This window comes from Eleginops maclovinus, chromosome 7 (genome assembly GCF_036324505.1).
Source record: "Eleginops maclovinus isolate JMC-PN-2008 ecotype Puerto Natales chromosome 7, JC_Emac_rtc_rv5, whole genome shotgun sequence".
Lineage (NCBI taxonomy): Eukaryota > Metazoa > Chordata > Actinopteri > Perciformes > Eleginopidae > Eleginops > Eleginops maclovinus.
The window spans coordinates 4,718,892-4,744,331 of NC_086355.1; the positions used below are offsets into that span (position 1 = coordinate 4,718,892).

General features: G+C 39.7%; 2 protein-coding genes across 8 annotated transcripts in view; one reads left to right on the forward strand and one right to left on the reverse strand.

Annotated features, from left to right (window-relative positions):
* Window positions 1-251: 251 nt before the first annotated feature.
* Window positions 252-8,596, reverse strand: hao2 (hydroxyacid oxidase 2 (long chain)). Of its 7 annotated transcripts, none has more exons than XM_063888418.1 (9): window positions 8,498-8,596; window positions 6,839-6,889; window positions 3,165-3,317; window positions 2,347-2,498; window positions 1,787-2,070; window positions 1,453-1,671; window positions 1,118-1,276; window positions 819-888; window positions 252-686 (listed from the first exon to the last, which is right to left on the reverse strand). In XM_063888418.1, the coding sequence occupies exons 2-9, from the start codon at window positions 6,853-6,855 to the stop codon at window positions 631-633; spliced, it is 1,110 nt and encodes a 369-aa protein (XP_063744488.1). In that variant the 5' UTR covers window positions 6,856-6,889; window positions 8,498-8,596; the 3' UTR covers window positions 252-630. The 7 variants fall into 7 exon arrangements, with proteins under 7 accessions (XP_063744488.1, XP_063744487.1, XP_063744494.1 ...); XM_063888417.1 differs by having other exon boundaries at window positions 1,453-1,674; window positions 8,498-8,595; XM_063888424.1 differs by lacking the exon at window positions 6,839-6,889 and having other exon boundaries at window positions 1,453-1,674; window positions 8,498-8,537.
* The window catches only part of wars2 (tryptophanyl tRNA synthetase 2, mitochondrial), a 60,735-nt gene continuing 40,018 nt past the window's right edge, over window positions 4,724-25,440 (forward strand). Inside the window, exons 1-3 of the mRNA XM_063888416.1 lie at window positions 4,724-4,898; window positions 5,987-6,037; window positions 17,009-17,144. Coding sequence (XP_063744486.1) covers window positions 17,137-17,144 — 8 coding nt within the window. The 5' untranslated portion in view covers window positions 4,724-4,898; window positions 5,987-6,037; window positions 17,009-17,136. The remainder of the gene's footprint in view (window positions 4,899-5,986; window positions 6,038-17,008; window positions 17,145-25,440) is intronic.

A 25,440-nucleotide genomic window follows, 5' to 3' on the forward strand; every position in this document is an offset into this window, starting at 1 on the left:
TTTGCATGTCTTTTGCTGGAGGAAAGTTGAACACCTGTTACTTACTGTAGAGAATGAAAAGACAAAAGACAAATGGTCTTTCAGCTGGGCCTTGACCTTTAGCTGATGAATATAAGAGAGTTAAAACAGATTGATTGCCCATGTAAATGTAATGAGTGTTAAGTTGGGAAACAAAGATAAAAGACAAACATCTGCTAATCAGCTATATCTGTTATCGCCATACAAATCCAGACAAAAGCGACACATCATCGTCAAATTCAGCTGGCGTTTATTCAACTATAATCACTAGAAGCCTCTTAAACTGTAGTATATGTCATTATCAGTTGCATGTGCTACAAAAAAAACCCCAAAACACTTGTAGGTTTCATGAGAAGTGCCTCCAACCCCCCAAACAAACCCTCATAATTCACTTGCTGAATCTGCCGCCAGCACTGCCTTTCTCAAAACACTGTCTCACTCTTTTACTCAGGCATGAGGCTGTTTTGTTCCTGACTTGATAGAGTTCTGATACTGAGGTGAAAATAATTACGTTTCTTTATCACCATTGAGTGTCAGATACTTGTTCAATATTTGGTTCAGTCCTGTTCACGGTGTGTGTCATCGTCCTCTGTGCTGCCCTCTGCTGGCCCGTTAGAGTTTAGAGAACTGAATGAGGTTCCTGTTGATCTCTGCCACGTTTCTGCAACCTGGATCAGATACATTTGAACACGTCGGACAGGATATTGCTGTACATTTTCTATATGTATGCTATTGCATGTTGTTTCTTTCAATTGTGATCTCACATCTACACACACAAAAGGGACCATTCACTCTCCTACCTGATAGAGCCATGGAAAGACGGAACTCATCATTTAAGATCTGCAGCACTTCCCTCAGTCCTTCCTCACCCTGAAATATCACACAGGACCCACAATTACATTTATTAAATAATCAAAGATGTGTTTGTGTCCGTATTCTCTGTACACTTTACACCAAGGTCCTTATGCTCCAAGAACTCCAGTGACTTTCGAGGACAAACTTTAGTTGCCAAGGACGATGGCTTAGTATGTGGAGCCTTATCGTGCTGGGTGAAGAGTAAACCTGTCAGAAGAGTGGTGATGAGTGTTGCTGTTTGTACCTTGTATGCTAGGCCCCACACTGCTGGACGGCCAATGAAAACACACTTGGCTCCCAAGGCCAGCGCTTTCAGAACATCACTTCCTGTCCTGATGCCTCCGTCCAGATAGATCTCGATCCTGCCCTGAACCGTGTCCACGATCTCCGACAGTGCGTCAATCTGTGAGCAACACAGGACGGTGAAACGCACGCCAAAGTACGACAATTGTGGTCTTTATTTATTCAATTAAGCTTTACTGATGTGAAGTCTAGACAGACTTGGCAGAGATCTAACTTGACATTGGAAACAAAACTATCTTCAATGTAACTTAAAAGAGTGAAATAGGGAGTATGTACCGAAGCTGGGCCTCCGTCCAGCTGTCTCCCCCCGTGGTTCGATACAATGATGCCCTGCACGCCGTGCTCCACGGCCAGCTCAGCGTCTTCCTTGGTCAGGATACCCTTGATGATAATGGGCAGGCGGGTGATGGACTGCAGCCAGTACACGTCCTTCCAGCTGATGGAGGGGTCCAGGGTGTTGGCTGGGATCCCATAATCCTCTGGGACTGAAGCCTCCTGCTAATGGTGTATGTTTTAATAAGTATATATTAGTGCTAACTTAATATACAAATATAGCCTTTCTTATTTCCTTTTGTTACAGTTACATCCTTCAGAGTATGATGAATATTACCTGGAACACTCCATCAAAGTTCTTGACCTTGAGGTGTGGCGGCAGCTTGAACTGGTTGCGGATGTCGTTGCGTCGCTTCCCGGTGTACGGGACGTCGACGGTGAGGACCAGGGCCTTGTAGCCGAGCCCCTCCACGCGGTGCACAATCTGCTCCGACAGCTTGCGGTCCCGGTACACGTACAGCTGGAACCAGCGGTAACCGTTTGGTGCCGCTGCCACGATCTCCTCCACGGAGCAGGTGGAGTAAGTGCTGGTGATGTAGCAGGTGTTGAGAGCCTCTGTGGCTGTGAGACGGAGGTCGAGAAGTTATTACTGTGGTCAGTGAGGAGTTAATATATCAGCTGGGTACCCTAAAAATCAGCAATCATCCGGTTTTCAGTTTTTTTTACGGCTGGAATTAAAAATACAGATCTGAGTAGCTAAGTGTCACAGTAAACCACATAATACTTAGGGCCTCAGACTCTCAGCGATAGGAATGGTACAATTTGTTGCATTATTGTTTTGACGGATGAAAGAAGTTAACAAACTTGATAAGAAAAGGTTGATTAAAGGGTATTTACCTCTGGCTGTGGCCACCTCTCCTTCATGCCAGGCCAGGCAGTGGAAGGCAGTCGGTGCAATACCAACAGGAAAGCTGATTTCTGTTCCCTGCACTGTGGTCCTTGTGTCGCTCACCGACACATCCCGCAGGATACGAGGCCTCAGACGGATCCTGAGTGTGAGAAACAGATGACCCAGATTTAGAGAGCAGGTCAAGTTTCCATGGAACCAAACCCGCTTGTTGACAAAGCATTGCAAAATCTTAATATCCATTATTGTCAAACACAGTTATCCTTGAGATGACAACATGCTGTGTTTTCTAGACAAGTCATATTTATTTTCTGGGATTCCATTTCCCAAAAGCTATGCACGGTCCAACCTTTATTCCTGCAGGGGAAAATGTTTAACCTGACCCCAAATGCACCTTGAACCATCACAGTGAGGACAAGCAGTACATCTGTCTGTATGGAGACATTAGGAAGGCTGAGGGTAATTCATAAAGCGAAAAGAAGGTCATGACAGTGAGCCAATGGTTTAAAAGCGCTTATAAACCACAGGTAGGTGATGCGGCGTCCACATCAAGAAATGTAACTTCCTGTTAATGATTATAAGGCACAGATTCACACATACTTTAATGTCTAATCAGAAATTATTCCGTCTAAAGTTCACAAAAGCTTTCCATTTCATGATCTCCATTTTTGGTATAAGAACTTTCTTAACATCAATTATTTCAATCCCCATGATGAACTTAGGACAGGTGATCTAATACCACTTAAACTTTGCATTTATGGTGACCTTCAATGTCTGGGTAGACTTCACTTTTCCCAATGTAGCCTACCTTTTGAAAGCCAGGATATTGTCGTCTCTGGTGCAGCACTCGTCCGCTCCAGCTGCATAATAATCCCAGGTGGCTTTTGAGAGATGCTCCTTAGCATACTCCTCGAAGTCTGTCAAGCATACCATAGCCATTTCTGCACATTGGCCTCCCTCTCTGTGTGGAAACAAACATCATCAATTAGACACTGGGGGATACAGGCATACAAAATGAAAGGCGCAGAGAGGAAGATAAATAGAGATAATCAACCCTCAGCTTCTCACTGAATAATTAATAAAACATATGTCAAGATAACCCATTTAAACATAGGCATACGGCATTCAAAATATGTCTTTACTCAATGTTCAACACTACTGAGTCCAGTCACTTATCATATTTTGAACCATGCAGAGTCATCTGGAAACTGGATATGTTGCTTTACGAAAGACTAAAAAGCTGTAGGCTACAACAGCAAACAGGCACATCTTGTTCACCATGAAAAACTTATAAAAAAAGTTATAAACTTACCACAAATAATCAATCTCTCATAAAGAACAATCCCCAGCTCCACATGACACTGACTCCATGAAGGACTGAAGTTGCAACATCACTGCTCAAACTGAAACAGCTCTCGTATCGAGGCAAACATGTAGTCAATAACTCACCAGGCAAGCTTCCACACTCTGACATCTGAGCAAGTAAATGAATGTTGTACTTTTAAGTTTCGCTTCTTTAGTTTAAACAGAGAAGAATCCTTGAGTCTACAGAGTTGCTTTTGTTTCATTCAAAATCAAACTCTCATAGAGCCACTATGAAAGACACTGACAGTGTTTGTGACCTGAGGGTGACCCCTTGCTCTTTTTGTGTTTACACAAGCTGGAAATGTGCTGATGGTGACTCCAACTATAGTGAGGACAAGAGGCGTCTGACACAGTGCTCTGGGGTCCAGATGGTATATACAGTACTACATATGGCTATACACATGTACATGCTGTGTACACAGGCATGCATGCTAACAAGGGAGGTGTCATGTGATAACTCTTCTTTTAGTAGCATTCACACTGTTAACTACGTAAAATAATCATTTTGTATAGTGAAATTAGTTCAATCTCTTCAATCTTTAGGAATGAATACAAATTATAATCATCATCATCACACTATTTTGGGTTAGATGCTCACACATAGGCTAATATCTGGATAACAATTAGTCAGGACTACGTAGACCTGGAGGAAGTACTTAGATTTTTAGGTAGAATATGAAATGTAAAAAGTAAAAAGACTCAGATAATAACAATGTTTAACTGGAAATGTACACAAAGGTAGCCTAGAGCAGCGAAGTCAATTACAGTCCAAAAGGTTGAATGCATACATAACTTCACTCTATAGTTTCCATATTCAGCCTTATCTAAACTAATGTTGATTAGAAATATAAAAGTTAACACACCAGAGGTAGTATTCACATTTTTTTGTTGAATGACTCCTGCCTAAATAAGTTTGAACAATTACTCAGATCTTGCAGTCATCTGATGTCTATAAAAAAAAGGAAAACCGAATTTCCTGTGGTGTGGTCAATTCTTTTATTTTACTGGGGGAGGAATCCCCACCCTCACTTTACTTCTGAGTCTTCCCTGTTTGCTAAACGACTTACCTTACAGGTGTCTGATTTTCCCAGCCAGAAGATCGATTATTTTAGCAGGTGGAATAAGAAAGAGGAAGTTTCAGCGAAGGAAGAAGGCTTCAGAATATATCATAGTAAAGGTAAGTAAACGGAAGGGCTAAACTAGCAAACCAACAGGTGTATATAGGACACCTAACGCCCAAAACTATTATCCAGGTGAGGCGGAATCTATGGTGTTATGCTATTAGCTTCCAATGGTAACAGTGTGGAAGTCAGCACTGACGTTAGTTCAAAAAGTCGCTCAATCAGTGTCTGCAACGCCGACAGCAGGTCTACCAGGCCTCCCTAGCAAGCCATTGTCCCAAAATTGACATTATGAAGGTTATGAAAGTACCATAATGAATGTAAACAAAGCCATTGTTATTATTCACAGCTGTCAAGCACCGCAGACTGTGGCAGACATGTTAACTTCCAATGTATTGTTGTCCCTTTTTTTTTGTCAGAGAATATTATATATCCATTGCTTTCGAGATGTATAGAACACGTCAACATTATATCAAACAGTGCAGTGTTTTTTTTAAGCTAACGTTAGCTAACCGTTCTGTAAACGTTTCATTTGCGCGACGGCCATTTTTTTTTTTACTGTCAGTTACCTAGCAACCGCCGTCCACTATTTCACAGCAAGTTCTTGCGAACTGCATTTATTACTTGTTACTCTTTTGGGCTACTTCTACTACTTCTACTACTTCTACTACTCTACTACTTCTACTACTTATCTCAGAGGTAAATGTTGTTCCTTTCCACTTAACCACATTTGTCTGAAAACTTTAGCCCAGTTATGATTTACATTTACAAACTCATGATATGTTTATATCATATCCATGCAGTTCTTTCGCAGCCTACTAATCCACTCACTACTCTTTCATGTACCCATTTTATTAGTGATAAAAAAGAATAGGCATTTGTTTTACGCTTTAATACTACAAGTAAAAATAAATAAGTAAACACGTTAACGTTAGTACTTTTAGTTTGAAGCTCATACTTTGTTAATAAAAGTTAGATTTCGAATACATTACTTTGTCAAAAATGCAACCTTGCTAGCCTCAATACCAATACGATATACTTTATATTAATATACTATTATTAATTTAACTGTGTTCTTTTTTTAGAAGAAGACAATACATATTGATTAACACTAATAATAATCCAATCTATTTTGTACTAACAGGACCTGACAGACATCTACCGCCCACAGAAGATTTGGGGGAAGTGAAAAAGAGTAAGTCCAATGTTTTAAACATGCATTGTATATTTGATTATATCTACATACTTTGGTTAGTTTTCTATAACATACTCGGAGCCAAGTCGGAATAAGAACATTTCATAATATAATACCACATCCTAAAGGCTGTATCAAAAGTCAAAACTGACTGATTATACAACTTGGACAGTGTGAGCTTATTAATTACAATAATAAAACAAATAGGAATAACCAAAGCAACCTTTTTAGAGACATTTCCTGAGTTATGAACATATTCTCTCAGCAGCTAAAACATAGGCCTGAGAAAGTGCTGACATTATTGTTTGACTGGTGAACACAGATCATTAATCAACACAAAATGTGTTTATCATTCAACTAATTTAGCAGTAAACATGAATTGCTTGATACAATCATTGTAGGTTAAAAATGTCAACTTTTGAAGGAATTGTTTTGACTTCTTTTTATGATTAAAAAAAGCAATACAGTGCTTAACTCTGAGGTAAACTGTAGAGGCATATTTTAAAGGTCGAAATGAAAATTGTAGCTGTATTCCTACCTATAATAGACACCCTAAAAAATAACAGTTGTAGAGTTTGTATGTAAACTGTGCAGAGGATTTCCTGAGGAAGCACCTTAGCTGAACGCACGAGTGACCTGAAAAACAACAAACATTGCTACGGTTGCTTCATGTCATTTAAAAACGGCCAAGGTTTAACTTCATAATTTAATTCTATTTGGTTTCCGTTTGAGCATATGGACGGTTGGATGTGTGAACAGGCAGCGAGGGGATGTGGGTTAATCTTGGTAAAGTTTACTCACCGATGACAAATGTTCATTCTTTAAAGTTGACCCTCTCTCCCGACTCATAACCTGTGAACAGTCCACAAAACAGAAAGCTAGTGACTGCTACTGACAATACTGATTCATACTACTACTAACAACACAAATCACTAGTGATGTAGAGTAACTACCACTGACAACACCTCCAGTTCTTCAAATGTTCATATTTTAAACTTATTTTCCACAATAACAAAAACATGGCATATGCACGAGTGTCAGGTTGTGTGTGTACATGTGTGTTTCTGTATGTTAAGCAGTGTGTGGAACATGAACGTTCAAATATGTTTATTATTAGTTTATTTTGTAAATATTAAATGAGTCATTAGTCCTCTGTTCTATTTTATTCTACATTTTTCAGTTTTAATTTGTTTGCCTGCACCTTTTGACCCTCTTGACTCACTTTTTCAGAAACTAGTGGTTATAATTTTACATTTACAACAGCTACTGCTACTATAATGTAAATTAAACCAGGACATTTGTGCTGTTTTCTATAATATTCCACAAACTAGTCTACAGTACAGTACATTACAGATACCGTCATCCTGTGAAATCTTTCCAGCTTTAAACACAATACAAGTTTTCCACTTTGAACACTTGAGGGCAGTGCAATACTGAATGAATGTCTGTTCTTAAAGCTCCATTCAACATGTAAAGCAGGTTAACACAAGCAGACTTATATTTAACGTGCCTGTCAGTACTGCACCGTACATATTCAGCTTCTCAAAAACTGTAAATGACGTCTGATGTCCCACCTGTTAGTAAACACAATGTTACACTGATCATCAGTTTAGGGATATACCTGTTCACTTACTTGTGTGAGGTTTGTTGAACTACGCATGTGTTTGTGGTTTAAATGGTTCAGTTTCACTGTATTTCGTGTTTTAAAAGAATACTTTGAAGAGCACTCGGAGAGAGCACGAGAGAAGAAGAAAAAATATTGTATCCACCCAAATGTAATGTTTGTCCCATAATGCACCCTTCCACCAAGACTAATGACAATTGGGCCAGTAGTTTTTCCACAGTCCTCCTGACTATTAGGCAAACAAATCAACAAACTGAACCATAAACATACACATAACCATTATAAGGCCCAAGGGTGTCCTTTGAAAATAGATGTTATTATGTTGTCTTTTTGTGGGAAACTCTTGGTTGTTTTTTGCTTTGAATTCGTAAAATATACTACATGTTTCTGATGTTTTGGTCTGTACTGCTATGATTTATTATAACTGTTACCGGAATATATCTTCCTATTATTGCCTGCAGCTTTATTGTCCTCGGTGTGGCTGTGTGATGAATGTGAGCCTCTGTCCTGTGTTGAAAGGTGTCGCTCATTAAGCCCCACTGAATGGCTGCTGGGAGCACATTGTCCAGGTGAATTTCTAGAATACCTGTTGTATGCCATGTAGTGCACCACGCTGCTAAACAAGGTGAAGATTTAACAAGCTTCTGTTAGAAATTATGTTATTTTGGTCCCACCGGTAAGAAGATAAACACGTCCTGACGCCTTGTTGCTTGCTTTAGATTATTTGGCGTGAAAGCACAGCGTAAGAAGGTAAACAGTTGTAAAAGTAGAATCCAATAAAGTGCACACAGTGTGAATAAATACAGGGACTGAAGTGGATAAAATCAGTGTCTTACCTTCACTTGAGCTTTTTTTGGGAGACCTACGTGTTGGTTCCCCTCTCATTTGACAGGGTCGTGTCAGAGGGCAGTACAGCCCCCTCCATCCTACCTCCCTCACCCCTCTCCCCCCTCACAGCATGATGCTCCGCCCACAGTGGCTCAACACCAGCTAAGCCTCTCGTCAGCACTCTGAGCCCCGGCCTCTCTGTAGGGCCAAAAACCACCAAAAACAGGTCGATTGTTCGGAAGAGCAACACTCTCTTCCCGTTATCCTTTTATTTTTTTACTTCCTCTTGTCATTTGTTCTATACTTCCTTAACTCCTTTCTTTGCTTCCTTTCTTTTTCCCTCACTTGTCCTCCTCATCTTTTTCATCCCTCCTCATCGTTTTTCATCCATCCCGCTTCCTTGTGCATTTTAAATTAAAATAAATGAAATGTTCTTTATTGGTATAAGAAAAAATGTGTGAAAGTAAAAATCTTCTTAAATAACAATTGTGTAAACAAAACTGGATAATAATGCAACATTAAAATTATAAATATAAAACTATAAATATAATTATATTCAGATTAATTCCAAAATACAAATAATTAATTACATTTAAAATTGAAATTCCTAAAATTAAATTAAAAATACAAACACAAAATTATGTTTAGCTTATAAATTGATATTGATGTTTTCATCTTTTTTAAAATATAATTATAGAAATATATTAAATCTTTCCTCTCTACTTCTTGTCACTCTCTCCTCCCCTCCCTTTTCCCTTCCTTCCTCTTTCTTTTCTTCTTCTTATCCTGCAAACTTTCGCCCCCTTCCTCCCTGTGTTTTCACTATTTATGAATGTCTTTGTGTGTTTTATATTATGTATATTAACGAGTAACTAGATCCAAATCTGATCAAACATAAGACACTAAGGCTAGAAAACAAACACAAACCGTGCGGCAGGGCTCTTTCTGGAAATGTCAAACTTGTCAAGTGGAGTGTGGACTTTGACAGGTGTTTTGAGGGTCTTTACATATAAAACACAGATGTCCCAACCTTTGATATCTTGAGCTTGTTATGTTAGGGTCCCCACCCGTGAGTGATGGATCGATGGCAGGATGTGAGAGAGAAATGGTATGAATGCCACAGTGTCTCAGCTCACCGCCGACGAAACAAAACGCCTCGAGAAGTTGTTCAAGCGTTTTAAAACAGCAGTGTGGCGCAGTGATGTTAAATTAGATTTTCCCGCTCTCATTTCATTACGGCTTTAGAATTGAATTAACTCTCTGTAAATATAATATCTTCGGTAACAAAACCTGGCTTCTTGAGAGACGTCTGTCTTTCCGTGTGTCTGAATTTATGCGTTTTATTTTGGCTCAAAAACAAAAGGCTGGTGAAGGTGGAGCCAAAGGCTAAATCTGTCAAGTTGGACCTCCGTGGGGAGGTGTGGGTGTTACCTGCACTGAGAGGAGGTGCAAATTGTGTTAATCCACAGCTGGCCTCGATGCCTAATACCGCGGAGTTAGATCTGGCTCCAGGGCCGCCGTAGTGGAGGTACTGGACGTTCAGCTGAGTGGAAAACCTCTTCCACATGCTGCTGAGGCTCTGCCCCGAGGCTGCGGCCCAGCACGCCGCGGCACATGTGTGTTGAATTGTCAAGGTGTTATCATGCCCTGGCGAGGCTCTCAGCTCCTCCACCTCTGTCTCTCCCAGGTTTATTATCAGACTAAATACAGCAGAGTCCACGGACACTCATGCAGAAAACTCATTCAACTCTGTAGCAAGGCCTCACCTGACGGCTGTCCGTCATGGTTTAGATTTTCACACCAGGCTGGAGAAAGAGATTTCTTTCATTTGTTTGTTTTTGTTTTAGAAAGAAAAAGAACAAAGCAATTCAAAAGATATTATCTGGTGTGGGTTCTGATTGAATTGAAAGCTGTTTTCCTGCAGTTATAGGACAAAGTGAAGGGTTTCAAAGCCCGAGATAAAGATTGTAGTGAAGGAAAGGATGTGCTAATGATTTCAGTTTTGATTCTGAATAAAAACACAAAACATGAATTTCTAAACTCTCTTAAAAAGATGACTTCAAAGATGTGTCCACATTTATTTTTGCAATTTTAATCATCGACCTCTAAACAAACAACAACTGCAGCACAAGTTATCAGTGCAGTTTAATTTATTCAAATGTATTTCATTACTTATAACATGACAGAATAAAGATTACTTTTAATTTCTATAATTTCCTTAAAAACAATTAGATTTTTTATTAAAATCTATGTGAAATACTATCAAAACTTTCTAGAATTTAAATCAGAATATATATTATAATTGTAGGGTAAAGATTTCCTCTTTATTCAAAAGGTTCTTTGTTCAACAACATAATTAACATTATTAATCATAGGTTATTAATTAGTAGAATTGAAAATATCTATATTTAGGCACCATTTACTAGATACTTGAAACAGTGGTAAAAGTAAACTTTTTTAAGCAAAAACGTATGGAGTATTTTTCTAAATATCAGCCGGTATGTAGCTGTAGCATTGTTCACAGTGCCAAAGAAAAGGCAAAGCAGTGAACACATCAGTGGCTGTAAATGTCATGTAGCGGCGGAGTGATGGATGTCCGGAGCATTTGATGTTTGGAGAGATCCCAGCATAACTCACAGTTTGCAGTCACGCCATTTCAGACTCTTATGATTCAATCCATACAGCAGCAGGCGACTTGCACACATCGAGTGGAGGTGGTCCTATTTGTGTGAGCGATTTATTCCTTACATAAGAGAGCTTGAAGGTATAGCAAACTCCTCTGGGAGTGCATTAAGAATTTTTACTTTGTGCACGTAAACGCCATTTTCTCCCACTCACTGCTCCTTTTTTTAGTTTTGTTCTGAGTTGAGTTCTCTATGAATGTGACCAGAGATTGTTTGGAACTTTGTCCTGTGAAGTTGTGTAAAAGGAACCTGATGTCAAATGTTAAGTCAGAGTACAAGTCAGGGTTTTCGGGAAAGGGTTAGTTGGACATGACATGAAACAGGAAGTAAATCGGCTTGTTGAAAAGTCAGAGTGAGGGGGTCAATGTGACGAGAGGAGACATTTAACCTTTCAATCCACTTTATTCCACTTTCATCTCTCTGCAAAAATGGTACCTCTTAACCATGACCTGAAACTTCACTTATACTAGCTTTATCGATGTGAAATGTTGCTTATCTTTAAATATCACAGACTAATGTCAATGGCATAATGTGTCATTTGACATCATTTTGCGTAATTTCCTAAAGCTTTGTTTAATACTTGTCTTGACTTAAAGATATGTTTAGTAATTATATCTTCAACAGGGGCACTGTGGACCAAATGATATCATTTAATCATGTTTCTTTTATAATTGAGTTAAAATAATTTCATTAAAGATTAGGTGAGCTATGATACACCACTGTGTGACACCTGTCCATCACAGCCAGCTAGTGTTGGTTAAACTTATAAAATGTATCCACCACAAATTCCCAGAATGCATCAGTGGAGCTTTTAATTTTTACTATATCCTGCAGTTTAAAGAGGAGCAGAGGTTTGACAGACTCGGCACAAAGTTTGTAAATCTGTGGCGACGGAGGACAAATAGTCAGGACAGTTGGCAGTTCTTTGTGTTGCTACAGTTTACTGTCATCATAGTGTGTCATCTATAGAAAAGGCCTGTGGGAATGTGTGTGTGTGTGTGTGGGTGTGGGTGTGTGTGGTAGAGATACTTAATAGCTGTCCATCATAGCCACAGCTGGTTGTATTGACCCAGGAACTCACTGTGCAAGCAAAACAAATGTTTAATGGGTTTATAATGATCTCATATCCAAACAAATAAAATAAGGAATAGCAGAGACTCTTTAGAAATTAAATATCAACATAAAAAAAAAATATAATTTGAGTCTGCCAGACATCTGAAAGAACTGAACGTCCTGATGAAAAGCAGATCTCTGATTATTGTAATGATAAAGCCAATTTAATAGAATGCTGAGGAAACTTCTTCAACATTCTGGACGAGTCTCTCCCCCTGCATGCCACACTGGTGTCCTCCCGGAGCACTTTCAGCTGAGACCACCGAAGACGACCACGGAGCACCACAGAAGGTCTTTCCTCCCAGTGGCCATCAAACTCTATAACTCCTCAACCTTCAGTCAAGAGAACTGCCACACAAACACTATGTGCAATAGAAATACCATTACCATCATTAAAAAACACTCTCTGCTATATAACATGTGCAGTATTAATAATAATGTTCAATAATAATACGTATCTGCCGCTCGTCACTGTACAGTTTTTCTATAATTATGAATTATCTGACCGTCTGTGGTTCTTGTAGTTATTTAATTAGCTCTCTTTACTGCACTGTTAGTGTACAGTTGTATTCTTATGCTGCCCTGTTTATTGTATCTTTGTAACTCTGGCACAACAATTTCCTTCGGGATAAATAAAGTCCTATATTATCTGTAGTTCCATATTTGAGAATAAAAGAAAAAAAAGAAAAGAAAATATTTCTATAAACATAAATACATTTATTTAAAATAATCATACAAACCTAACCAAGTAATTTAAATGTCTACGAGATAACCAAAAGTAAATGATATTATATAAACCTAAGAAGTTAAGTGCTAGCATACTGGGTTCCTTGACGCTCTGATGGAGGAGTTAAACATACCTGAGATGTAGTAACTGTTTTTCCATTGTTCTACCCCAGAACTGTTAATATTTCAATGTGCTTTGCTATTCAGAGCAAATCCGAAGATTCCCTTCTCCTGAAGCAGTGTGGAGTGACCGATTACACATTTAATCACTGTTGAGAGTAACTTGATAACTTTGCAGTGTGAGTACAGATGAGGAGAAGTGTCTGCCAGCAGCTTCAGAGACTGCTAGCGTGTCTGCTGCTGTCGTTGTGTCTCTGTCTGTCTTCCAGCAAAACACTCTGCAGAATAATCACTTATTTTCTCCTCAGGAAAATAATAGTTTTCATAGTGTGTCCTTTAAAACCCTTTGAAGTTACGGGGGGCTAAAAGCTGGACTGGTCTAATAACCCGCTTGAAACTGTGTGTCCTCATGCCTGGCTGTTTTACTGGGTTGAATACTTGAACTTGACTGGAGACACAAAGACTTTATGAAAATAAAAAAGACATATAAAACCCATAGTGTGCAGCTCTTCTACTTCACGATGTGTAATAAATACTCCACTGGAATGATTCTCTGTGATCATTGCAAATCCAGCACTCTTTGATTTAATGCCACTATGAAATAAGAATGGGATAACAGGACTCTGCCCTCTTTCACCGCTTTCTTCTTTTTCTTCCTCGTCTTGTATTCTTTTTTTCTCATCCTCTCAGGACTTTTCATGTGTCCTCGAGGCTCATTTGGAAAGCTTCATGTCCAATCAGTTGCAGCTGAAATGTGAATCCACTGTGACATTTTCTCTAATCAGCTCTCCCGACCTTCCCTGTTCCCTCTGACAAATTATGCAAATAACTGTGTAATAACCCGACCAATTAGAATCAAACCGAAACCCCCTTACTCATTCATGCTGTTTTTTTATTTTCCATCTTGAGGGGAGATAGAGGCCACAGCCAATATGCATTGTACATGACTGAGGGATGGAGCTAGATGCTGTGTTGCCAATATTCAAATAGTTTGTTATAGTCCACATCTGCTATAGTGCAATCTCTGACCTTCACATCTTGTCTTGGCTGAAAACTATAAGGTGTTGAATGAAGCCAGGCTGGTATGTTCATTTGTGGGGTTATACATGCATGCTTACACCCATGGCAACATCTATACAAATGCAGGATAAGTGGGTTGTTCTGGCTGAGAAAGAGTTTAAGGCAAACAAGGCAAAGGTTTTACAGTTTAACAGTTTACCCTACAGAACAAAGTCACCTGGGATTTAACGAGTGAAGCCTCCATTTCATATTTATGTCTGAGGACTGTCTATCTTTCATAGTCTGGTCAGTTTCAGAATTATTACAGCAAATTCAAGGTACTAGATGTGACAGAAAAATGTTATCTTTTGATGAATTAATATAATTATAAAGCTCCAAACCGATCCACTTTCCACAACTAAGCAAAACAAAATTACAAAAAGACTGCCGATCACAAATGATTCTTTTCACTATGAATTTTATGCAGTTTTTTGTTATTTCCTTGATCTTTTTTCTGAACAGAAACTTTCAGTCCTGCCATGTGTTTACTTTCATTACATGTTAGGTGCTTTTATCCAAAGCGACTTACATACACTCAATACTGTGGACTATCCCCATAGGAGCATCTTGTGTGTGTGTGTGTGTGTGTGTGTGTGTGTGTGTGTGTGTCTGATTCAAAGATCAACACACTAGCCCACTGGGCCACAGCCTCCCATCTTTCATAAGCTGTTAGCTATGTTAGCGCTGTTAGCCAAACACACATTCCAAACCAGTCCAAACCAAATAAGTTGCTGATGGCATTTGAAGGGGACTGAGGATTCAGCAGGCTGGTATAAAACAGGAAAAATAACCAAAATAAACTCTCTAAAAATCACTGCAACCACGGAAAGTCTTTGACCATCCTGTAATAAATGATCTCAAAAAATGTAGACTGGTGGGTCCTGGATTATGCAAGATTAGCTGTGGACAAACAGAGATACTAACTCATGATCAAGTTGAGATATTGTTTCAACCCAAGTGATTTCAATTGCAGAGGATTATTCGTATTAATAGTATAACACTTTCTTCCCCAAATACCTCAAATCACTGTGGAAGTGTTAGTTCCAGCAGAAAGCTAGCACAGCTATTAAAAACCACACGCAAATACCTAAATGCTGTAACTAATTATCTGTCGATGTAAAAGCACAAACCAAATAAATATTGCAGCTGTGGCATAATCCTTTCCTTGGTGAATTCCACACATTAGGCGATTTAACAAACGTGTTATGCTGAACTAATGAAGGGGAAAGAAGAAAACGTATCCTCTCAACATGCCTCATTAAGGGCGGCTCATTAAAGGCTTTGGAGGAATGAGGAACAAATAGGGAAAGCCACAGCACAATGGATAACAGAAAATGAGAGTGTTATATGAACACCAACGTGTCAGAATTGAATTACTGGGTCGACCCCGTTGCATGTCGTCCCTCTTTAGACAACAAAAGGCAAAACATATATATATTCTTTTAAAACAGGACAGATGAGAACAGCAGAAGCATCCATCTCTCCCCTTTTGTCCTTCTGCTGTGCAACGATAATCCGTCGCAGGATTCAACTGATGGAAATCAGGCACCTGATTTGTGACAGCTGCACATAAAGAGAGGCCATCTTCATTTCTCAGAGCCCAATCAATACGAAAACAACTGGGAAAGTAGATTTAGCTCAAAGAGCTGAGCGGGGAGTAAATATTTTTTTACTGGGTTTTTCCTTTTAATGATATACAGCACAAGTGGAACAAGATGGAGACAAGGGGCATGGGAATGACTTAACTGACCGACACTGCTGAAATCAAACCAGTCAGGGACAATAGCAAACTTCAAGTTAGTGTTAAAGAGGTTAAAGGTTAAATATGTTTTATTGGTGCTCTATGTGTACGAAACCAAAGACCCTTTATCTCCAAATAACTGGGTTTTACACCAAAAAGGCTACAGTTGTTTTTGTCACATCTGGGCCTTTGATTATATGGTTTGGCAGAGGGGACTCGGGATGTGTTCTGCATTACAGACAGTATGCTAAACTCTCATTTTCCTGCTCTGATGAAATCTGGACAAATTGTGGGTTTTCTCAGGATCAGTTGGCTCTGGAAGGGTATGCATGTGCGCGCATTTGTTTCTGTGTGTAAGCATGCATGTGTGTGCCAATGAATCAGGAAAGGGTCTCTTCGTCTCCCCTCTGGCCATCACTTAAAGATGTCAATCACCTTCTTTGTTAATTCTAAAAAGATGAGTGTTCCCATGCTAAAGCTACGCCCTCCTCACCACAGGCTTTGGCATCACCTCTGAAGCCTGTCGCTCTGCCCCTTCTCCCCAAAAATATGGAACCAGGGTGACGGGGCACACCAAGCATATTTACCAAATAAAAAGTGGCGCCACATTAAGTTTTACACATTTTCTGTTTGATTCAACAAAGCATTACATCCACAAAAATAAGTCATATCATATTGCAAATGGAAACCTTGAGTGTCGGGCTGTGTGTGTGTGTGTGTGTGTGTGTGTGTGTGTGTGTGTGTGTGTGTGTGTGTGTGTGTGTGTGTGTGTGTGTGTGTGTGGGATGAAGTGAGATGTTGTGCTGTGCTTGGCTTTGGGGTGTTTCATTTAAGCTCTACAAAAGTATCCTTTTTTTAAAAGTATTTTAATCCAATACAGAGAGCGGCAATCTCACTTTATTGGAGAACATGTCTTTTCTCTTCTAATGCATAACAGCTTTCTACCAGTCCTATCTTGTGGAGTGGTCATATCTTCCTTTTTGTGTTTATAATATTCCTATAACAGCTAAAACTATGCTGATGAATTGTCACTTTAAGAATAAATGTCTCGTTAATATGATTTTCATATTTTGCAGCACACCAAGTCAGAAGAACCAGCCGAATCTCAGCTGCAGAAGTCTTCTCCGACGCTTTAGCTCTCAAGGTGGAAATCAAGCATAAAGGATGAAGGGCCCCTTAGCCACAGCGCTCCCAGAAGAGGCACATGACACAGTATGTGACTTTAAGTTTCATCTATTTATTTTAATGCTTATTAATATTCCAAATTAGAGACAAAAGTTTGACACAAGATGGTGTGTTATGTCAAATTTAGAAAGGATATCTTTTCAGTTTTGCATTTTCCATCCTGCTTCTCTTTAAAATCCACAAGAGATATCTGAAAACAAATCTCAAGAAGGAACATTTCAGGTCTACTTCAGATTACTCAGATTCCAGGTTGTGAAATATTTTTTAAGAGGAGACTGAAAGTGAGAACAGGATGGTGTTGACATATTTATATGCGCAGTTTGGATGTTGTAGGCTCCTCTCCTTCTGCGCTGCATTCTGTTAACATACCTGCAACGTGGCCTGTGGTTTCCACCTGCCATCTGCAGCAGGGCGCCCCCACCTGGCCACCTGCGGTCGTCACTGACAGGTGAGGACAAAGATCCTGCAGAGAGCGAGGCTTTGCATGTGGCATCAGGTTTAACGAGCTGTCACCAGGCTTTAGGGGATGGAAAAATGACGGAGAGTTTGTGAGTGTGCCTGAACGAACAGTACATCCAAGCGTAGGTCCACGTGTGTGTGAGTGTGTGGGACCCTGCAGAATCACAGGAGGCGCCTGGACCTGTTTCCAGTTAAAAGCAGAAGCCCCCACAACAAAGGCCCTGGCCGGGGGAGTCTTAACGAGGAGAATATCCTTTTTCTTTGGCCTCTGTGATCTACCATTCTTACGTTTCACTTTCAAAGCTCAACTCACTGGCAGAAGTCCTCCGCTCCGCATCTCTGATGGAAAGAAGGAACGTTGCCATCCACCTCTTCCTTCTTCACCTCCCCTCCTTACTACCAAAAAAGAAATCCCCTTTGCCTGTCTCGCTCACCATGGCTGATAAAAGAAGCATGCATATGTTGGAAGCGATATTTCTCTGTCACTCTTGACTATAAAGAGTTCCCTCAGTCATCACCGACAGGCTATTTAAGCCCTGTTGCTTCTTGGTTAAGATCTATTTAGGAATCCTTTTCCCATGGCCACACCGGGGAAAACTGCACGATTTCTCCCCAATTAGGCCCCGCCAGAAAGTACAGCAGATGCTCCAGTGCAAGGTGGATTCAGTGATCTACACTGGGGTGCTTCAACAAATGAAAATAGAAAGTATTGTGACAGGAAAACAATACACCTAAATAACTGTGAATTGTAACAAAACATACAGTTCACTTAAAACAAAAAAGTAAAGATATTGCAAAGCAGTGGGGTAGAAAAGTGTTATGTCAATGATATTACACTAAAATGTTATTATTTTAAGACTTTCTGGGCATTTTTTTCGTTAATGCTACACAGGGCATCTTTTAAATGCAGGTTTTCATAAATCTATCATTTATTTTCCCCATTTTCAAAGTCCAAAATGTTCTAGAAATGGACCAGATGCCACTCCTATCCCACAAAAGCCCCTCAGACTGCCTCAAAAAAATGCACAAATCATCACTTCTTCACCACAGCAAAAGGTCTAATCAATACACTTTTCAACAAGCCAATCATCTTCACTCAACCCATGATTTTACTTAAGCCTTTTAGTTTTCCACAAACACAAAAATGAAAGCAGAATGTCCTGAACAAATATGGCTCCAATGTGTCTCCTTGCACAGCACTTAACCCTTAACCTGTTCCTGCAGCCTGGTGGCAACACAGCAACAGCCGCTGAGAGCACAGTGTCACACTTTTATTTAAAAACCAGGTAAAACTATTCAAATTAAGTGTTTTTTATTCACTCTAAAAGTGTTAGCTCCACATTCTATCACTGCAATTATTATGACGTATGCAGGCATCATTGTTAAATGACACAGCACATGAAATACACACACAAAAATAACTGTACAGTAACAAAATCCGGGCCTTTGCCTGTAATCATTGCATTAATCAATATCATTGTTTGGGTTTTAAATCCCACAACTTTACCTTTTTTGCCCACTCTCCTCGACATTGTCTCAAGCTGCAGCAGGCAACTAGCTAGCAGGTGATTATTGCAGTGCGTTTAGCTGCTTAGATATAAAAAATATGCATCCTCTCTGGAATTGGTTTGGATCATAACAAAGCTAAAAGGAGAGTAAATGTTTGATTTATCAGGTACGAATCAGTTTGTGTGATTAATGGGGAGTGTTAATGTTGTTCTGGGTACGCTGAATGTGTAAATTGGCAGCTATTTGCTAACCTGTTTGCCATAAACACTTTATAAGGGAATAATATGTCAGTGTTAACAGTTTTCTCTGCGTCTTCCAACTTGTCAGCTAATGCAGATTTAAGATGAACTATCTGGACGTCAGGGCCTGATTCATCCTGTAAAACGATCTCTGAAAGAATTTTCTCTGCGCATTCTTAACTTTTATCTAGACACTAAAACATCAGGTCTTTTATGGACACTCGCATCTTAAATATCAGGGCACCTTGTTACAGTAAAACACACGGCTCTGTAACTACATCTGTATGATACATATTGTAAAGGCCACTGAGTTTCTCTTGTGATGATCTCTCCTCTCATGTGCTGAGCAGATCTGTGATTTTGAATGAATGCCCGCTGTGTGGCGTGGGGGATATTATTCATTGAGCTGGTATTTATGGGCGGAAGGAAAGCGGCTTTGATAGAGCGTCTCTTGAGCGTTCTCCAAGATGAGATGTACTCATGTCCTTGACCTCTTGACTCTTCCCTTCTTTGTCTCTATCTGTATTTCCCTTCAAACAATAAAGGGAACCTCTAAAGATTCATGTGTGTGCATATGTATTTGTGTGCAAGAAGAGAGGGAAAGATCTAAAAAGCTTTGCTCTATTAAAACGCTCAGAGGATAAAAATCTTATTGAACTTGCTTGTAAAAATATTATTTGACAGTCAAGATTATGAGGCATTCAAGAGGTGTAAAGCTGATGTTTAATCAAAGGGATTCTCCCATCGACTCAGGGTGCAGAAAGCACAAACACCCCATGTCCTCTAAGTTTGATCTTCATTCTCTATCGTATGCGTGCTTACTGTATTTCACAAGCTGTCGTTCTGTTGGACAGGTTTTTAGAGTCTTTGAAAGGGATCGATGTGTTGCTGTTGTTGTTGTTAATGATGTAAGCATTGAAATCCATCTCACATGTGTATGCCACATAGAGGCCAGACAAAGGGCTGAGTGCTGCCTGTGTGCCAGTAGTTACGGAGCTCGCTCTGCAGGGTTCCTCCTCGCTGGGAGCAGGTCCAGCCTCAGAGGCTTCGGGGGGGAAGTGCTGACGCTTTCATGCTGTTTTAACTACAGATGTAGCCATCAGACAAGTTCCACATTTTACTGCTGCAGCAGCATAGAGCACTGCCCCCAAGTGGAACTTTTTGGAAACTCTTCCCTGTCATTAGTGGAGCTAATATGAACAACAGATGACCGATTGTTGTTGTGAGTGGCAGCTAACAAGGACCATTTTCACGGTAAAGCAAAGGTGCAACACATTTCCTTAAAGATGTTTGATTGAATTATGTGTTCCAAACTGCTATGCCAGTCAGCCAGCATGCACAATACAAGGGCTGTGTACTTCATCGAAGTGGAATGTAGTTGTTATGTGTGCTTTCCTCGCACAGACATGGCTTCTTTGTTTTCCTTTTACAAAAAACCAGAGTATCCGTCCATTGACATGAAATACATTTGAAAGTTTAACAAAGTGAGTTGGCATTCTGACAATGTTATTGATGAAACTATAATGGATTCATTCGCTGACAAGCTGACAATGGCATTTGTTAAGCTAAGCACAAGTCCTATCATAAACATGGCTGGAACAAACATGGAACGTAAACAACAGAAACAACAGAAGCCGGGCTCTGTGAAAAGTAGAGAAAACAAAAAGCATGAAAATAGATCTTTAACACACTCTTAAATCCAGGAATCCAGGACCTAAATTACTAGCACAACACCATTTCTACAGGTCTGCAGATTTCTGAAACAGAATGGTAACTAGCGAGCTTTACATGTGTCTGTAGGCATGTTGGTTCACTTTGAAAACAGCCAGGCTAGCTTTTTTACCCTGACTCAGTGCTGTATGAGGCTAAACACAACCCTGGTTGCAAGTCCTTAGCATATTTTCAAAGAAACCATGTGCATTATCACACATAAAGGACACCTTTTGCAATCTAACTTTAAGCTGAATCCCATGTGTAGTCCTTTGGCACTTGAAACCAAAAGAAAGCACAAACAGTACAGACCCAAATATCCTGCAAAACACACAGTACTTAGCAAGTACTCCCACAAAGACGAGTCCATCCAAAAGCTGAACCTTAAACCCATGCATATTAAAAGGAATATCTAAATTAAAAGCTTTGAACACAAAAGGAAAGCACGCTGTACTGTGGACTTCCAATCGATGCTAAATAGCTGCATGTATGAGTATAAATGGTTTGGGATAATGCTGCTTTATGGGGTGAGTTTATGAGCAAGCCGTCTGAAGTTATCCCAGCTCTTTTCTCACATCTCCTCTTTATCCGTTTTCGTATCTCGGTTTGAGGTTTTTACAGAGAAGCTCACAAAAGTGTCGGATGCTGCAGCACAGCCAACAAAAACTCTCACAACTCGCCTCTTCTGTACTGCTGTTCTGATATGGTCTCTCCCTCTTATTCTCCCTCGCCCAGTGCTGTAGCTGCACAGTAACACCAGCATAGGAACATCTGTACAGCAGGCGGAGTATCGGGGCACTGCGCTGCATGTGCAACATCAATCTGCCTTAGAAGTCTGCTCCACATGTGTCAGAGAGGCATCGGCTGGTGTGACTACTGTTAGTGTGAGAGTGTGTGTGTGTGTGTGTGTGTGTGTGTTTGTGTGGTTGTGTGAATAATAATAGGTGAGGGAGAGAAATAGAGAAAAGGGAGTAACGATGATATTATGCAAATTGCACCAGAATAGTATGCTTTATTTATGTAAACTAGGCACTAAATATACGTAGCTGTTAATTAGTTATTGTCAACATTATTTTACATTTGTCAGAGTTTTTGTCACAGTACATTTTTTCAGTTTCAGACAAGACATAATTCTATTAAGTACACACTACTTCTACAGCTTCTGTAGTTATTCAAGTGTTTGGCTTATTTTAAAATCAATGCAGAAGCACTTTAAACGTTTGGGTAATAAAGGTTAATGTACCAGCAGTGTTTTTGCTTTTTTGAGTATGTTTACTCATTGTTTATTGTACTTATTTAAAGTCGCTTTGGATGTAGCGAACAGCTCGGAGATATTTGATGTAATGAAGTTGTAATATCCTGACGTAATAGCAAGAAACATGCATGTCTTTAAGCATCATCTCTCCCTTCAAATTCACTGTATAATGCAGAACAGGAGGGAGGTCAGACCCCGCTCATTTGCAGTGCTAAGCAGGGATAACCACCGTGAGAATCCTGGTTCCCCCTGTAGGAAAACAAAATGACCCTCCCTGAGGTCTGGTCCACCCAGCGAGGTGAGGAGAAATGTTTGAGATTGAAGCTGGCACCTCACTCTCAGAGGCATGGTGGGGAGAGGCCCCCCTCCCCAGAGGGCCTGCTGCCAGCCGAGGTGAGGGATTGTGGGGGAAAGGACACTTGGCAGCCCCACTTCCTTGGCGGTGGAGGCCAAATTAAAGCAAAGAGAAGAGAGAGCGGAGCCTTTTGCCTCATCTGTCACACTGCTCATCTCTCACTCTTTTTGTCTCCTTTATCTCTATATCCCTCCCTCCCCCTCCATCTGCCTCACTCCTTCCTCCTCCTCCTGCTCGCCTTCTTCTGGTTTCCAGGACAGAAATATAATCCAGATGAAGGCCAACCACAGATCATTGGAGAGCAGAGGGAGAAATCACTCGGCCTGATAATCAGTGTGCTGGTGTGTGGTTTGATGATGATGCCCTGGTTTGGATGGGGTTCATGGAGCAGCTCTGAGGTGTGATGGAGGAGGATGGAGCTGCTGAACATTGGCACTAAGTTGAGGAGTTTCCAGGATTTTGTTCTTATCACTCTATCTGTTTGTGTTCATTTCTGCAAGTTGGTTCTTTTCCTCTTCTTGTCATTGTGTCACCTGGCTGTTTTTTCTTTACCACTTTTACTGATTGTGTCGTTTAATTCTTAGTCATTGAATTGTTTTATTATACATTTTAAACTTGTTTTAAGTAAGCATCTCTTTGGCATATTGTAATGGCTTTATCTTTCTAGATGTTGCTGTGTGTTGAACTTAAGTGGGTTTTTGAAGTTGATATTCATGTCAATATCAGATTATGATGTATTGGCTGATATTTTCATAAATATACTGTAACATACTGTTTAAAATAGATCTTTGAAATTGGCTATAAAACTCTGTCTTTTCACATTTATTTTATAGCCAATTTGTAGGATTATTTTAAGCATATCGTTGGCCTAATTATTGCTGCCACAGATACAGTAACTCACCTCACACTGCCTCTTTAAAGCGACTTAATACAAACATATTTTCTCATGTCATTTTGGATGTTTGAGTAGCATTGTTAGCTGAGATATCACAGGAAAATCACAGGTTTTTCTGATGACATTGAACATGTCTCTGTACCTGCATGAACAACACCAATCCTTTAGATGCTACAACTGAAGACGGCTGGTAAGGACTGTAGTTCGAGCTGTTCTTCACCAATTACAGTGGATTTTTTGTAGCGTTTTTAAGCAATCTTAAATATATAAATGTTCACTTTTAAAACTAAATGCTAATTTCAGATCAATTGTAACGACTCAATACCACTATAATCATCACACACACACGCACACACACACACACACACACACACACACACACACACACACACACACACACACACACACACACACACACACACACACACACACACACACACACACACACACACACACACACACACACACACACACACACACACACACAATATTAAATCACAACATCAACTTGGCCAAAATACACAGCAGGTATTCCCTTCAATATCTGAACCACGTTAAACCTACGTTCTGCCCGTGTAAGCACTCTTGTTTATCTTATTTAAAATAAACCACAAATATTATTTGTACTATGGAAAGGTTTTCACGTAGTGTCTAAAGTTTAAACCACAGATGTATTGAAGTGTCGTCGTGTTATGTTACACTCTCCCCCATTTAATGTAACGTTTTTCTCTCTCTGTCAACAGTTTCCTTCTCTCTCTTAGCGCTCTCTTTCATTCACGTCTACAGCAACTCCACACTGTGCTGTGTTTCTCTTATCTCTTATCTCCAGTGTGTGTGTGTGTGTGTGATGCTGACAGTTGGCCTCTCTCTTTTACATTTCTTGATGACCGTTCCTTCCTGGTGTTGACACACACATCTGGATGACAGCTTTGAGGTCTGCAGTTTTCATCAGAAATCAACACAAGCCATCAAGTCACGTTATACTTCAGGCTGTTTCAGCTGTTGGGACTCCGCTCAGTGTTTATAACTAATAGATTGTTGGGGACATGATTACAGTAAACGCTCCTGCTGTTAGTTTCGCTGCTCTTGTCACAGCAGTCTCATGTTGATCATGGACAGGATTTTTGGATAACAAAAAATAGAAATCAAGGTACAAAAATGTCAATACAAATGTAATTATATTTAAAAAAGCTTGAAATTATCCTTTTAGAGTTATCATGTACAATCAAGATGGATTAAGGAACACATTTTTTTCCTCAAATAACTATTTTTATTTAAAAACTCAATCTTATCCAAAAGTTAGAATAATATGATGAAATACTACAACTCAAAAAAGATAAGAAAGGTATTGTTTTCTTCTTCTTTGTTTTTATATTTAAGGCTCTTCACCACCAGTATCCTACAAGTGTGTGTATACAGTATATAGATATTCAGGACTGCTCTGCCAGTCAATACATGCAACAGTGTTTGTAGAAGATATGAATGTTTCAGACTAAGAATCTAAGCCACCAAATGTCCGGTCTGCAGGCACTTTGAATATATATTTAAATAATACTACAAAACCCTAGAAAACTGCATCTCAACTCCAGCCATAAACAGTTTTAAAAAGATGGCAAACACGCCTAAAAATAGCTCATGATATGAAAGCTAGCATGATGAGAAGAGAAGTGGCCAACAGAATAAAGAGTTTACAGACCGAGGCTCCACTGCTGACGGCCAGGATACAGAGAAGGTCTTCCAATTTGCTTCTAAAAATAACCTCTTCACCCCAAATCCCTAGTGTGTGTCATTTTATGAATCGAATGAAGCCTGAAAGAGAAAATAATCTCATGTAAATACATTTAGAGAAAAAACATTCGGATAGTTGAAAATATTAGAACAAGAAAAACTGGTCGTGCTAA

Excerpts from the sequence above, each read along its gene's own strand:
- hao2 (XM_063888417.1), bottom strand. Across the intron at positions 1,675-1,786 it reads ACTTTGATGGAGTGTTCCAG|CAGGAGGCTTCAGTCCCAGA; the intron begins GTAATATTCATC and ends ATACACCATTAG. Across the intron at positions 889-1,117 it reads TGTGGGGCCTAGCATACAAG|GGTGAGGAAGGACTGAGGGA; the intron begins GTACAAACAGCA and ends GTGATATTTCAG.